The 16,371-nt window shown below is 45.6% G+C and overlaps 1 protein-coding gene across 3 annotated transcripts in view; it reads right to left on the bottom strand.

Moving 5' to 3' along the window:
* ZFR2 (zinc finger RNA binding protein 2) overlaps nt 1-16,371 on the bottom strand; it is a 45,947-nt gene that overhangs the window by 5,487 nt on the left and 24,089 nt on the right. For all 3 annotated transcript variants that reach the window (XR_003755350.2, XM_029052380.2, XM_029052381.2), the window contains exons 10-15: nt 15,367-15,488; nt 14,471-14,615; nt 12,740-12,921; nt 11,876-12,047; nt 10,736-10,883; nt 7,554-7,651 (exon numbers count right to left, since the gene is read on the bottom strand). Coding sequence is in view for 2 of the 3 variants with exons in the window: in XM_029052380.2 (XP_028908213.1) it covers nt 7,554-7,651; nt 10,736-10,883; nt 11,876-12,047; nt 12,740-12,921; nt 14,471-14,615; nt 15,367-15,488 (867 nt within the window). In the remaining variant the exon portion in view is untranslated. The remainder of the gene's footprint in view (nt 1-7,553; nt 7,652-10,735; nt 10,884-11,875; nt 12,048-12,739; nt 12,922-14,470; nt 14,616-15,366; nt 15,489-16,371) is intronic.

Below are 16,371 nucleotides of genomic sequence, written 5' to 3'. Positions count from 1 at the left end.
TGCTTCTTCTTAGTCTCTTTTACAGGCTTCTCCTCTGCCTCCCACCCTCTAACTGTGGGGGTCCCTCAAAGCTCTGTTCTGGATCCCCTTCTCCTTCTCCATCTCCACCCACTCCCTTGCAGAACTCATTCTCTCCCACAGCTTCAACTCCCACCTCTATGTGGAGGATTCCTAAATCTACCTCTCCAGCCCCGACCTCTCTCCTTCTCTGCAGTCTCGCATTTCTTCCTGCCTTCAGGACAGCTCTACTCGGATTTCCTGCCAACACCTCAAACCCAACATGCCCAAAACAGGACTCATCTTCCCACTCAAACCCTCTCTTCCCCGACTTTTCCATCACTGTAGACAGTACCACCATCCTCCCTGTCTCACAAGCCCATAACTTTGGCATTATCCTTGACTCAGCTCTCGCATTAAACCTACATATTTGATCTGTCGCCAATCCTGTCGGTTCTACCATCACATCACCTCTAGAACCTGCCCCTTTCCTCTCCATCCATACTGGTCCAAGAACTTGCATCCCACCTCAACTACTGCATCAGCCTCATCTCTGACCTCCCTGCCTCCACTCTCTAACCCCTTCAATCCATACTTCACTCTTCTGTCCAGGACAATTTCCTAAAAAATTGTTCTGCACGTCTCCCCACTCGCCAAAAGCCTCCAATGGTTGCCCATCCATCTCTGGATCAAACAGAAACTCCTTACCATTGGTTTTATGGCACTTGATCAGCTCTCTCACCACCAGCTTCCTTTGCCCATCTCCCACTACCACCTAGTCCACACATTTCATTCCTCTAACTCCAACCTACTTACTGTGCCTCATTCTTGTCTCTCTCACTCTCATCCCCTTGCTCACCTCCTCCCTCCTGGCTGGAATATCCTTCCCCTTCACAACCAACAGATCGTCCTCTCCCCATCTTTGAAGCCCTATTAAAATCACCTCTTCTCCATGAAGTCTTCCCTGACTAATCTCTCATTTCTCCACCCTCTTCGCCCTCCCTTTTGCAATGCCTATGCAATTGAGTCTGTACTCCTTAAGCACTTAGATATTCAACTCCACCCCCACTCTTACAGCACTCACGTACATCTCCTTATACTCTGCTGTTTTCCCTATGCATAATTTATTTGAATGTCTGCTTCCTCACTAAATTTTCAGCTCCTTGAGGGTAGGGCTCACTTCTACCAACTCTGTTTTATTGTGTTCTCCTAATTGCCTAGTACAGTGCCAGGCCCACAGTAATTGCTCAGTAAATATCACTGGTTAATGGAATACAAATTGAGTATTATTTGCCTTCCTGTTAAAAGACAACATGACACATAGATGGGGGACAGGCTCCATCCCTGCCACGGTCCAAGGGAAGTGGCCTCTCTCCCTCCCAGTTTCCCAACAGAGGCGGAACCTACTTGAAAGCACAAATGATAAAAAAAAAAAAGTACCACTCTTGAGAAGGGGTGGAGAGCAGATTAGATCATCTGGCATGTCGATTCACCTTCAGAAAACTGAGGTTTCTTACATTTGCTTCACCAAAGGTGGGTTAAGGACACACCAGATTTTTACTCTGCTAGATTCTGTAGATGGTGATGGAATGGAGGCTTCTGAAACAGTTGCTGCAGGTTGGAGCTGCTGAAATAAACTTCAGAGACCTCAACCAAACAATGGGGACTGACAAATGTAGCTGACAAATGTCAAAGAGTGGTTCACAGAGTTGCCCTGCAAGTTCCTTCTCTTGGGATTTCAGTAAGGGCCATCACAGTGACTACCCATTGCCTGGTCAGATCAAACAAAATGTGAGTAGGATGATCTCCTGGTTGATGTGAAAACCGGAGACCCCCTGGGGAGGAAGTCTGGGTGGGTATGTCGGAAGTTCTTGGGAATGAGAGTAGAGGTCACCAAAACCTGCAGCTCACGAACACACTGGACAAAATGACAGCCACCAGAAACACAACCAGTTTCAGGTGAGGAACCTGAAGTCATGCCTATGAAGTGATTTGCACAAATGCTTGCCACCTGGGAGAGAATGGCTTTAATGCCCCAGAGAGTGGGAAAGATCCCAGGGGGCAGGTAGAGTTTTGAGCTCCCCACCAACCTGCCCCCAAAAGGAAAGCGAAACATTTTGTTTCCTCTTCTGTAAAATGGGGATTTAGCACCTGTTCCCTCTCCTACTTAGACTGTGAGCCCCCACATGGTACAGGGACTGTCTGACCTGATGATCTTGTTCCTACCCAAGTGCTTAGTACAGTGCTTGGCACGCAGTAAGCACTTAATAAACACCATTATTATTCTGTGCATGCTGTTGGTCACCTTGAGACCCATACAGTCCAAGTAAGATAAGTATTCCTGTATGAAAAGGGCAGGACTCTCAAATGGTTTGATGGTCAGCACCTCTGAACTGTAAGCTCATTCTGGTCAAGGAACTTATCTCTCAACTCTGTTATACTGTACTCTCCCGAGTGTTCAGTTCACCCAGTGAGCACTCAATGAATGCAATAGATCGACCGCAAAGAAAGTACATTTACTTCTGAGAATAGGTGACTCTGGTGATCAGCTTCCTGGCTGGCAGCAAAATCCTGCCAAAACAGTAGTAACACCCAGCTGACCCATCTCCATCTGCTCAGGAGTCAGGTTGAGAGTGACAGCAACCAACCCAACTGAATGTTTTGTGTGGGTGCATGTGTATAACTCTTTCATACTACAGGAAGGCACCACAGATGGTGAAATCCACATAAGGGTGTACGTGCAGCTATAAAGACAGGTAAGGGTTCTGTTGTCTCAGAAAATACCACCTCCCCTTGCCCTCTTTAGTTCTGTTTTTTCATGGATCCTGCTCCCCCACCTTCAGAAATGAAAGAGTCTTTTTAAAAGTTTTGACTCTTTAAAATTTAAGCCCTGGAGAACTTTATTCCCTCCCTGCCTACTTCTCCAGGCCCTCAGGGGGTTACAGGGTGGCAGGGAGTGGTTGATTCGGTGGGCTCAAAGCTTCTCGTCCTCCAGGGTTAGGCCAGTGAGCAACCGGGGAAGAAGCCAGGACCACAGAGTGGCAGATAAGCTGCTCCGGGCTGAGGACTGGGTGCTAGCAGCTTGGGGCAGAAAGTAGTGGAAGACAGGCACACCCAGCTAAGCAGCCTTCAATTCTCGTGCCCCTGCTCCACATTTCCACAGGGAGGGGATACCTCCCTGCTGGGGATCCAGGTGAAGTAGCCACGCTTTGAACAGTGCTTGGCACATAGTAAGCGCTTAACAAATACCATCATTATCATGTATGTCCGATCTATTCATTCAATAGTATTTATTGAGCGCTATGTGCAGAGCACTGTACTAAGCGCTTGGAATGTACAAATCTAGCAACACAGGGGGTCAGTTGATGGTGAAGCCTTCCAGCTGCAGCTGTGGTCAAAGTGGCCCGGTGCCACGGGTTTTTATGTGGGGCTTAGGTCCCTGCTGGATCCCCAAGCCACCCTGGTAGGGACGAGGCCAACGGATGGACCCGATGCAAGGGGAACTGTCCCCACCTGACCCCAGTGAGAACCAGAAAAGCAGCAGCAGCATCCTGTGTCACAGCCACCGGCTCATTCATCTGGGCCAGGCCACCCACAATGGCCCCGGCTTAGCTGGCCTGCTTTCAGCCCTAATACTGCTTGCTGATGACGGCAGTGGGGGAACAGCTTGCTCCCTTGGGAGCAGAAGAGAGAATGAATGATTCACGTTGGGGGCACTTGATGTATACAGTGGTCTGTGGCTATAAGATGATAAGATTATGAGCCAGAAAAGGATGGTGGGGGGGAGGGGCCAGGGGAAAAGAACCTAATGATGTCAGAAGTGAGAAGAGGGGACCAGTTACAAAGAAGCAGAAGGTTGAGGGGGAATCCACCACCTCCCTGGCTCTTCAGACCCACTTTTGGGGTGGAACCAGGGAGGAGAGTGGGATGTTGGAGGGGGCAAAGGCGGGCTTGCTGAACTGTGATCTCTGTGTCACTCCACAGGACAGAGACCACTGACTGGCAAGCCCATGGTGGATGGCCATGTAAACCACTGTCCAGTAAACCACACTGCTTCAGACCCCTTAAGGTATGGGGTAACTGTACTGGGATGCTGAGGCAGGGGGTTGTGGCTTTTGTGGGGTTCTCTTGCGGGGGCCCCAGTAAACTGGCGATGGAGAGTGGTTGTCAGCAACAGTTCACCTCTACAGGTCCCCAGGCCAGGGCCCATTTCTTGCTGGCAGAGATGGAGTCAAGCTGGCACTCAGGTTCCACCTCTGTCCCGTTTCCAGCTCCAAGGGGTGGGACGAGCTAGCCCCCAAAGCCACTGGGGTAAACCTAATAGTCTTGCTCCTACAGCGTCAAGTTCACAGGAGACATGACCTCCATATGCTTCAGTAAGGGAGTGGGAGAGCTATTAGAACAAGTCTAAGCAATCCTAACACATTTCAATGAGGGCCCCAGGTAAAGGTGGGGAAGGAACAGCTACAGGAGGGAAATACTATATGAGTGGGGCTTGCTTCTTTTAGGGTAGTGATATGTTCAGAGCACAGCCTACTCCAACACAGATTTCAAATTCAGCCAGGAATGGGCTATGCAGAAAGAGAAAAACATGAGAAAAACAAGACAAAGCCCTGTTATTGTAAATGTTTCCTCCCTTTTATTGTCTCCTAGAGTTTCTGAATTGAATCTTCCCCTTTATTTCAGAAAGTAGTAGGGAAGTGTGTGCATGTGTCTGTGTGTAGAGAAGCAGCATGTGCTAGTGGATAGAGCACGGGCCTGGGAGTCAGAAGGACCTGGGTTCTAATCCTAGCTCTGCCACTTGTCTGCTGAGTGACCTTGGGTAAGTCACAACTTCTCTGTGCCTCAGTTACCTCATCTGTAAAATGGGGGTTAAAACCGTGAGCCTATGTGGGACATGAACTATGTCCAAACTGATTACCTTGTATCTACCCCAGCGCTTAAAACAGTGCTTGGCACATAGTAAGCACTTGACAAATACCATTTTTAAAAAAGGCTGTGTAGTGTGGAAAGAGTTATAGTATTTACAGAGGGTTTACTAAATGTCAAGTGGTGTGCTGAGTGCTTCAGGAGATCGAAATTAATCAGATTAGACAGTCCCTGCCCAACACTGGGCTCAGACTAAGAGGTAGGAAAGACAGGTACCTTAATCCATTTTTCAGATAAGAAAATTTAGGCCCAGAGAGGGAAAGCAGCTTGGCCAAAGTCACGCAACAGGCCAGTGCCTGGACTGGGTATTAAAACCCAAGTCTCCTGCCTCCCAACCCCATGCTCTTTCCTCTAGGTGTTACTGTGACTGAAGCATCTATTTGCATACCCCCGAAGAACTATATGAGTGGGGCTTGCTTCTTTTAGGGTAGTGATATGTTCAGAATACAGCCAACTCCAACACAGATTTCAAATTCAGCCAGGAATGGGCTATGCAGAAAGAGAAAAACCTCTCTGTGTGACCATGCTATTCCACAGGCCAGGCTACCACTCCCAAACCAGCACATGGAGGCTAGAAGGAAACCAGGACAAGATTCCCTAGCAGAGGACCACACGAACATAGTTGTTTCCAATAAAGTTTTAAAGCCTGGACCAAAAAAAGGAGGAGGGGGGCACATGTTGGTAGAGCAGGGGATGGAGTTCCAGAACAGAGTGAAGCTGTGTGGCCTAGAAGAAAGACCTGAGAGTCAGAGAACATGGGGTCTAATCCTGGCTTTGCCACTTCGCTGCGTGACCATGGACAAGTCACAACTTCCTCTGTGCTGCAGTTCTCTCATCAGCAAAATGAGGGTTCAAATACCTGTTCTTCCTCCTAGACTATGAGGCCCATGTGGGATCTGAATATCTTGCAACCACCCCAGCGCTTAATACACTACTTGACACAGGGTAAATGCTTAACGAATACCACAATTACTGAGTGAAAACTGACCATACTGAGGTCGCGTATGGGGCAGTCTACAAGACTGGGCTAGGCTGTGCCTGCTGAGTTGTGGTGCCTCCCCAGGAAAGGGGAGGAGGGGCGGCAGGGGCAGAACGGTTGGGCCCCAGGGCGGGAGTCCTGAGTGTAGGATTGGGCACCCCTCCCCTAACTCCTGAGCGCTAGTCCAGCAGGGAAGGGGCTGGGGGCCGGGCAGGGCCTGGAAGCCTACAGTCCCGTAGCTAGGGGTGAGAAACCACAGACCCTTCAGCTACAGAAGCCTTAAAATCTTACAGGTTGTGACCCCTTTTCCTTTTCTTAAAGGTCCTCAAGCACTCCTCAAAAACGTGTGGGAGATGGATTCTCTGAAAGCACTGGAGGGTAGACGGGAAGGGGAGTGGCCAGGCTCAAGTGGAGAGCTTTGGAGTGGGAATCCCCTGCCCCATCAATCCTACAGGGTGTGAAGGGTGAGGCTGAACAAAAAGGAAGGTTAAGGAATGGGAAGCCTAATTAGTAATACTGATGAGAGGGGGTGGGAGAGGAAGTTTATTTACTTGAGGCGAGTCTCTAAGGTCTTCTCAGCAAGATGTCAGGAAGGAAACTGGAGTGGAAAGGGGCCGGCCTCCTTAAGCCCAGGATGAGAGTGGGGCCTGGCCTCCTTGTGGTTGGGCTGTTTGGTCCCCAGGGAAGCAAACCCTCAAACTCAACAAGGAAGACTTCATAAGGTAACTGGGAGTGGCCACCAGAGTGATCATCTGGCATGCTTTTTCTGGGAGGGGAAAAACAATCTGCAGAGAAGGAAAATGACGGGAAATAGAAGTGTAGAATTCAGGAAACAAAATGGGAATGATGGCTTTTGGGTGCATGTCCCATCTTCTTCCTAAACTCCTTCAAAAGCAGTTAGAATGGAAATGCTGTGGCCAGACTTCCAATGGGCCTTAATGTATTTTGTTTTCTATTTCAAATGTGTATGCTGTACTGGGGAGAAACCCCAATAATGGGAGTTTGTAGTCTTGCTGCACTTATAGAAGTAATTGTTTCAGGCTGCAACAACGAATTGTACTTTCTGAGCGCTTAGTACAGTGCTCTGCACACAGTAAGTGCTCAATAAACACGACTGCATGAACACGACAAATTGCCTCAAGTTTGATGTGATGGATTTACAAATATGTAAGAGGGCTTCAAGTGCTAACATTCAAGAGATCGACTGCTTTGGTCTGACTGTGATTTCATAAAAGATATTTCTAGATGCTCATTTGTCAAAATAGGAACTGAAATTCAATGCAGGACTAAAATATCAGTGCTAAATCTCCTGAAGTTAATGGCTATATAGTTTAAGCGTCCTTCGCATACGCAAACAGAATAGCTAGCAAAATGGTCACACCCTCTAGTCCAACAGGTCGAGGGAAATCTCTTGGCACTAAGAATTTACCAGAGTAATTAGCAATGGTGCTACACCCCAGAACTTCTCTTTTAATTTATTTTATACTGATCCAAAATGGTAGCAAATTCTGTACCAAAATCATTGCGTTGAAAAGCAGTGGTTATGACATGTGAGATAAACATTTTATATTATTGCCTATCTGCCCTCTTCCTTTTTAAGCAAAAGAGCAAATTTATCTTGTTGAAAAACAACTGATTCAAACGTTACCTGGAACCACTTGGTTTGCCGGATAGCAGTCAATGACTCAAGGCACTTGCTCCGGTTCAACAGATCTGCCTGTTCAGGTTGAGGTCCTCTTTTGTCTTCTACCAAAAAAATCAAAGCAATGGCATACTGGGTATAAGGAAACAAGAGTTCTTCTCTGCCACTGACTTATTGGGTGATTGTTCCGAAATTGCCCCCTACATAAAATGGGCACAATACCACTTATTTAGATCTATTACTATTATAACCTAAATAGGGGAGCACAGTGGCCTAGTGGGAAGAGCCCAGCCCTGGGAGTCAGAGGCCCTGGGTTCTAATTCTGGCTCCGCCACTTGCTTGCTGTATGACCTTGGGCAAGTCACTTCACTTCTCTGTGCCTCAGTTTCCTCAACTGTAAAACGGGGATTCAATATCTGTTCTCCCTCCTACTTAGACTGTCCCATGTGGGACAGGGACTGTGTCCAACCTAATGTGTATCTATCCCAGAGCTTAGAACAGTGCTTGACACATAGTAAGCACTTAAATACTATATTATGTAAACTCTGTTTGAATGAAACAATTTTTATAAAGTACTTTTAGGGAGATAACTGCCTTTGGCAGAATGAACCAAGACATTCAATTATCATTCTACCTTAGTTTTTATTGTACATCACCCTCAATCAATAGTATTTGAGGGCCTATGTGTGCAGAACATTGTACTAAGTTTTTCAGAGAATACAAGAGTGTGTAGACATGATTCCCCCTCCACTCACTCAAAAAGCTTACAATCTAGCAGGGGGGACAGAAACTAAAATAACTTACAGATAAAGGAGATGTAAAAGCAGATAAATATATATGTTAATACTTAAGGAATAGGGTAAGTAAAATATATGCAGCAGTGCTATGGGAGGTTGGAAGTACACAAGTATAGAGGTGGTACAGAGGTGCTGAAGACATCGTTGGGTAGGCAGAACCTGTACAGAAGAGAAATTAAATCAGGGAAAGATCTCCTGGAGGAGATGTGATGTCAAAGGCTTTGAATTTGAAGATAGGGAGAGCTGTGCTTTGGCAACCTTGGAGGGGGAGTTAGATAGATTACACTAGGTAAACAAGTCGGGATACAAAACCACCCTAGAAGGCGAATATTTTCCATTAGATCATTTTCCTAAGGAGTCTGTTTTAGCCGACAAAGTAGAACTTTAAACGCTGTGGATTTAGATAAAGTATAATATCCCCATTAGTTCTCTGGTTAGAAAGTGGAAAACCCTTGGTGGCCCAGTTGCACAGGGCAAATAACCACCTTGAATTGGTACAGGGATTTAATTTTTTCACAACGATCACTGGTTTTTCTTCTTAACATCCCTATGAAGTAGGGAGAGGTGGGAATTATTATTCCCATTTTACAGGTGGGGAAACAAACAGATAAGTTGGGATTTGCCTAAGGTCCCACAGTAGGCCAGGTGGTAGTACCCAAGGTCTCCTGACTCCCAGACACATGCTCTTTCTAGAAGACAACCTGGCCTCTCTCAATTGCTGAACAAAAAAGTCCCCAAAACTCTCATCCCCCAAACCCACAAGTCTCTTAATGATGCCAACATTTTCACCTTCATTTTCAATCTGACCAAACGGCTGGTTGCTGGGAGGGAAGCGGGGTGGGGAGGAAGAGAAAAAGGACCAGCAGAAATCCACCTGTGGACCCATTCAAACTGGGTTTTTTTGGTCATACATTTTCCAGGAGCCCTCCCCCTCCCGTGCCCCACCCCCCACCCCGATCTCCCCACTCCAGTTGACGGGTACGTCCACCTAATTAACAGCTGCTGCTGGGAGAACTGGCACCTCTACAATGCTCCCCACATCTAAGTGTCTGCCAGCCTGGCCTCTCTGGGGTGGCGGCAACCCAGTCATGTACATTCTCTTGGGGTGCTTCCCTGGAAGTCGAGGAAGGGAGACCAACTCCCCTCAAAGCTGTTCTGTATTCTTCCCTGCCAAACCACTACCCAGGCAGGGGTGATCTGGGTGCCCAGTTCCCAAATACCTCCCCTCAAATGGCTCTGACATATTCTAAATGTTGGTATTTGTTAAGCACTTACTATGTGCAGAGCACTGTTCTAAGCGCTGGGGTAGATACAGGGTAATCAGGTTGTCCCACGTGGGGCTCACAGTCTTCATCCCCATTTGACTGATGAGGGAACTGGGGCCCGAGAAGTTAAGTGACTTGCCCACAGTCACACAGCTGACAAGTGGCAGAGCCGGGATTAGAACCCATGACCTCTGACTCTCAAGCCCGGGCTCTTTCCACTGAGCCACGCTGCTTCTCTAAGAAGCATTCTGAGAGGTATCCTGGGAGAAGGCAGCAGCTGTGCCCCCAGAAGACTCACTGGGAGCACACCCTGCCATTCTAATCTCACCCTAAAAGCATGCACTAAGTGGGAGTATAAGGCCCTACGCACTTCATTATGGAATGGCAGGGAAGCGGGGAGGAGCAACCTTCACCTCAGTGCAAAGCCACCCAAGAACGTCAACTAGTTTTTGCTGGTCAGCTCTTGTCTTTCATAGAGTTGGCTCAGAAAGTGAACAGGGTCTATTATTTAATGTTTTCTATTCACTTTTGGACAGTACATCCATTTTTTCATCAGGTTTCCATTAAGTGTGCTCATCTTCAAACCCTGCTTTCTGAAATCACACCCAAGAGACTTCACCAATTCAATTTCTAATCTCCCCAGGTTACACCCTCTGAACTACCATTCCGATACATCTGCACCATCTAAGCACTGACATACTTCCAACTGCCTGTGGCACTTAGGTACACACCTTCCATACCCTGTAACTTAGGCATTAACTTGTGTTCCTATCCCATTTTCCTTCATCCTCCTGTTATTTAAAATAATGGAAGTATCGGTTAAGTGCTTACTTTTTGTAAGGCACTGTGCTTACTAAGTGCAAGATAATCAAGTCAGAGAATGTAAGCTCCTGAAGGGCAGGGACCAGGTCTATTCATTCTAATGTACTTTCCCAAACACTTAATACAGTCCTCTGCCCGTTTGTTGCTCAAAACATCTACTGATTGATTTTCAGCAGTGTACTTAGAAGGCTCTTACCCTTCTTAGTTTGACACCATGAAAATACACTCATAGAACCATATTTAAGAGATGAAACAGGTAGACTGTATAAGCAACTTTGAATGAACAAATTCACATGGAACTTACCATTTTTAGCAACAGCCTCAGGGGTGTCTTCCATGAGAGCTGATGTGATTGAAATTTTGACTTGCAGTTTGGGCTCCCCACACGAAGTAATGACCAGACATGCTTCTTCAATTTGAGCTGTAATCTCATACTTGTCATCAGTTAACATCTGGGTTTAAACAAAACACTCAACTGTCTTATCCACCCTGAGAGACCCTCACTTAAAGACCAAGAGTCTAATGCCACTGCAGTTATAACTTGGCTCTGTACCTCTTCCCTGGGCCCCAGTCGACCGTCACACTCTCTCAAAGCCAAACCTCTCTCTAGTCAGTCCTTCCTGTTACACTTGGTCCTCCTCTGCCATCTCCAACGTACGAGGCACCAGCTTCTCCCTCCAGTTTCTTCCTCTCAGTGCTCCCAGGCCCCATTTGCTTCCATTCACACATCTTCTAAAGTTAAAAACAGTCAAGCACCCTGTTCCAAGATGCTCCTTCACAGAGACCATCAAGGTAGGAGGGAAAACATTGCAATGGGCCTCCGTTTTTGGGCGGTGGGGAAAAATGGCCAGGAGAAGGTTGAATACAACACCCAAAACTCACTTCTTTTTGGTCTTCATGGAGCAACTAAGGTGTGTCAGTAAACAACCCATGATACCCCTTTTATAAGACATGAGTGGGCCTTTTTATGCCCCAGTATACTTTTATAAACAGTTTAGGAAGGAATAACAGATAGAGAAAATAAAATGTGAGTGCCTTGCTAAAAGGCTGAAAAGAGGAAAAGTGGTTGGGAATATGAGCCAGAAGCTCTGTCGTAGAAGGGAGACCGTCACATCAACTTCTCCATATGTTCCCTTCTCCCCAAATTGAAATAAGCAGGGTAAGAAAATACAGGGAAGCCACATAGTAAGCGCTCAATAAATACTATTGAATAACATGTCATTGGCCAGGTGTAGAGACCCCCCATTGAGGGCTGGCAACACTCCCTGCCCCCCAATATTAATCACTGGGTGGCAAATACCAGCAGACCCAGGAGGACAGACCAACAGGGAGCAGTTCTTTAGAATGACTTTATAAAGAGATCTGATCTGAGTACTCCAACTACCTACTGCCAATTGAAGTTGTCATTACTTTCTCATCAAAAGATAAATAGAAACATCCTTACCAAAATTTTCTCAGGTAACTTCTCTACGATTTTCTGTAGGAGAATCTTTGTAGGTTTCTCAGCTGAGATCAGGATGAGGTGAATGTCCCTGTCTCCATGGAGAAGAAGACCTTTTGCGAGGATACCAACTCGTGTTACACCCAACAGAATTTTACATTCAAAGTTTATTTTCCTGGGGAAAAAAACAAGCAGGGAAGACAACATGCACAATCTAAAGTTAACCATGTTGCCACCATAAACTGCTTCACAGTTTCCCAAAGAATGTGCTGCCCTTCTTGATTTGGTTTTCTACTTCCTTGTCTATCAACCGTGTCCTTGGTCAGTGTCAGTGTGCTTGGTCAGTGTGCTGTCTAGGTAACAGAATTCTCTCACAACTTTAAGCTCTGTGTTGCCAATATGAATTTTTGGTTGTGTGTGTACAGCTTCTCTGGTGCAGGTTGATACATATCACCTCAGTTTTCTTTAGGCTCATCAGTCCATGGTGTCCACCTCCCTCTCCCTGAGCTCAATCTAGGCATTTTTGCATCTGCACCATGGTCTGGATCACATGCCCCAGGGCTCTTTCTTAGGTCTTTCTTACTCACTGGGCAGTGGTATTGTTGTCCTTGCAAAATGGTGCAAAACAAATAATTGCCTTCCCAGCATTAGGGTGGGGGAAAGGAAGGGAAAGAAAAGGAAAAGAAGAGAGAAAAAGAATAGGAACGACTTGTTTTAGGGGATTAATTCAGCTGAAAATTATTCTCTTTTGGAACCTACTGCACATACAAGTACACTTTATTTTGTCTTCATCACCTTGACCACCCCAGCCATCCTCCTTTCTTCAATAAAGACTGTTGCCCAAAAGAAATCATACAAATAGATTACCTGCTCTTTTTCTTCAGCATTTTTCTTTTTTCACAAGTTAGTGAGTCAGAGACCAGCTTGAGGGCCTGCTCCAAATGGGACACCACCTTCTGTACGGTTTGTAACTCATCTATCGTAGGGTAGATACTGGAATGTTTCATCAGAATGTGCTGGTCAATACTGGCATTTGGATATTCTTTTAGCTAAGGGAGAGAAAGAAAGAAAGAAATTTTCAATAATACCTTGGTAGATAATAGGGCAGAAAGATCATGTAAGGGCAAGGAAAAAAATGCAGACTTCTTGTTTAAGCTAAGAATTCCCCTTAGACTGTCAACTCCTTGTGGGCAGGGAACGTGTCTACCCACTCTATTGTACTGTACTCTCCCAAGCACTCAGTACAGTGCCCTGAACACAGTAAGCACTCAATAAATACCATTGCATGATTGACTCCTACAATTAGGTGAACACCAAAGCCAGTGAAGAATTTCAAAAGATAGAAGCAAATCAGCAATCATGCGTTTTGTAGTATTTTAGCATTTCAGACCTGCCACCTTTACTGAAACATCTATTTTGTAGAAACAGTGCAGCCCGGTGTTGGAAGAAACTACATGTGCACAAATACACACCAAACATGGTGCATGTTTGCAAAGCACGTTTTCCTTAATGTACTCCCCACTTTGTAGCATTAATACAGAGCACTTCCTTCTCTCAAGAAACTCTAAAGCAAACAGCATTCCCTCAGATTCCCTCTTACCTGGCTTCCCGCCTCTAACTTTCCTAGCTCTAGTAATAACAATGATGGCATTTGTTAAGCACTTACTACGTGCCAAGCACTGTTCTAAGTCCGCCCATCACCATTTTCTCTGTTCAAGAAGCCCCCAATCTTAGTGTTATCCCTGACACCCAACTGTCTTTTAGCAATCTTATTCAATTAACTGCTAAATCCTGCTGGTTCTTCCTGCACACTTCCCAGAGCAGCCCTTTCCTTTCCATCCAGACGTCCACCCCTTGGTTCAAACTCTCATGATGAATGATTAGAGTTCTGTATCAGTCACCTCACTGGTCTCCCTGCTTCATGTCATGTCAATCCAACAGCTTCCCTTTCACCCATTTTCAGAAGGGGTGTGTGCGTGTGTGTGGGGGGGGTGGGTGTGTGTGTGGGTGTGTGTGTTTGTGTGGGGGGTGTGTGAGAGAGCAAGAGAGAGAGAGAGATTTGTTAAGGGCTTACTCTATGCCAATCACTGGAGTAGATACAAGATAATCAGGTTATATACAGTCCCTGATCCAGCTGGGCCTCACGGTCTAAGCAAGAGGGAGAACAGATACTTCATCCCCATTTTACAATCTTGGAAACAGACACAGAGAAGTTAAGTTACTTGCCCTCAGTCACTGAACAGGCAAGTGGCTGATCAGGATTAAAACCCAAGTCCCCCAACTCCCAGGCCCGTGCTTCTTGCACTAGGCCACGCTGCTTCCCGTTCGTACGATAAATTATACATTCAATTATTTCTTCAGCTATTCCATCTTGACGTCTCTGATACATAATCTGCTGTCTTACGTATTCTTGTTCTTCCTTCTGTTCTCAATATTTGTAAATAACGTTTGTCTGCCAGTCTACACCAATCAACTGTAAACCCTCGCTGAAGTCAGGGACCAGATCTTTGGCATCTGGTGGACTCTCCTAAGCACTCAGGATAGTGTTCTACACAGAGTAGGTAAGGGCTGAATAAATACTACTGATTGACGACTTACCAAAAGGGATGCAACAGGCATACTAGGTCTGCTCATGAAGGGGTGGAATGGAAACAGGTCTGCACGCCACCAGTGTCGACGTTCGTCTTCCCAAAACAGCTGTTCTTCTTCTAGCCACTTCCAGTATACATTCTTGACATAGCCCCTAGACAGGAAATGGCAAAGTTACCAGCAACATTGCTGTTTGAAACCCTAGGTTTTCTAAACAAGAAACAAGCTATCCCATTTTAATGATGCCAAAATAATAATACAAAATACATCACTACCCTGCAAGCTCTCTGAGGACAGGGATCGTGTCTACCTCTCCTCTCTATTGTTTAGACTGTGAGCCCGTTATTGGGCAGGGATTCTATCTGTTGCCAAGCTGTACACTCCAAGCGCTTAGTACAGTGCTCTGCACATAGTAAGCACTCAATAAATACTATTGAATGAATATTGTATTTTCCCAAGCACTTGGTACAGCGCTCTGCACACAACAAATGCTCAATAAATACCACTGCTTAATCAACTGATTATTCTAGGAATGTGAACACTCCCATTTTAGTATTCTGACTCATTACTTGTGGAAAACTACACCTGAAATTAATAAAAATACAGCCAAATCCAAATGAATGCAATCACTCATAAAATTCAGGCAACATTCAATCCAAGTAACCACATAAAGCAATTCCAAAAGCAGTCTTTGCCCGTACTTATAGGTAATACATGCTTAATCAGAGAGCTAAAGGGGGCAGGGGCCAGGCAAGAGAAACGTGGTACTGCAACTGATCACTATAACATTGCAATACTTGTGGCTTAAAAAAAAAAGGCAAAAACTCTGCACAAGTCAAAGACCACTTTAGAAAGTCCAGAGTGTTGTGGATCTCTACTGGATAATTGACTTCGTTTCCAAATACCATAGCTGCTCTTTCTCTTTCTCTAGTTTCATAATATCCCTGTGTTTCTTCATCTCTTCAGAGTTTTTCTGATCTTTCTTTTGGGACTTGGTCTCAACTGGAAATTGAGGGTTCACTTTCTTCTGCAAAAAAAAAAAATCATAGGGTTCAAAACCTTTTAGAAATATCACAAGCGAGTATGAAAATCCATTTGCTATGCTCCCTCCAAAATGCAAAAAATAAACTTTAATGTGGTTCCTGTTGACAAAATTGAAGACTATTAAAGTTCAGAATGATACCTCGCTGACTACAATTCTAGAAGAAACTGTTACTGTTTTCCCAGAATCCTTAAACTGAAAATGAAAGAAAATCCTATTCCCCCCCACTGTCCTCCTCCCTCCCAGAGCTGCTATCTTTTGAAGACCCAAGAACTTCCCCAAGGCAAGAGAAGGGAAATGTAGATGATGATCTATTCTGTTCCTAAGATGGAGGCTGTTAACAAGGCTGTTTTTGATTACACAGCTTTCCCTTGCCAATAGCTAGGGGTAACACTCCCAAAAGATTTTGACTGACCAAGTCATGCTACATAAGACCAAAGGCTAATGTGACCACGGTTAGGAGGTCCATGGATTCGCTTGCTTTGCTATCTTCACTTTCTATAATTGTCTCAGTAGAGTTGTGCAGCCCACGGTGCCCGACGCCTTCCTTACTCTCTTCACATGCTACACATCCCATCAATCAAAAAAACTTCAATTTCTTTCCCAGAGATGTCAATTTCCTTGCTCCTGTCCCAGTTTGCTCACTCACTGTTCACTTAAATAAAAGCCACGATTATGGGCAATGAAATCAGGACAAACATGGGCTCTTAAGAGTGGGAAACACAACATGATGGGCCCACCAGGATAGCTAGCGAGTGAATGGGTGGCTTGAAATGGCAGGGGCTGGGCTGATGTGCAGCCACAGAAAAGAACTGTTACTACAACGACATGTCCTGGAAGCCAGAATGATATACAGACTATTCCGCAT

Source organism: Ornithorhynchus anatinus, chromosome X2 (assembly GCF_004115215.2).
Source record: "Ornithorhynchus anatinus isolate Pmale09 chromosome X2, mOrnAna1.pri.v4, whole genome shotgun sequence".
NCBI lineage: Eukaryota > Metazoa > Chordata > Mammalia > Monotremata > Ornithorhynchidae > Ornithorhynchus > Ornithorhynchus anatinus.
This window is presented reverse-complemented; position numbering and strand designations above follow the sequence as displayed.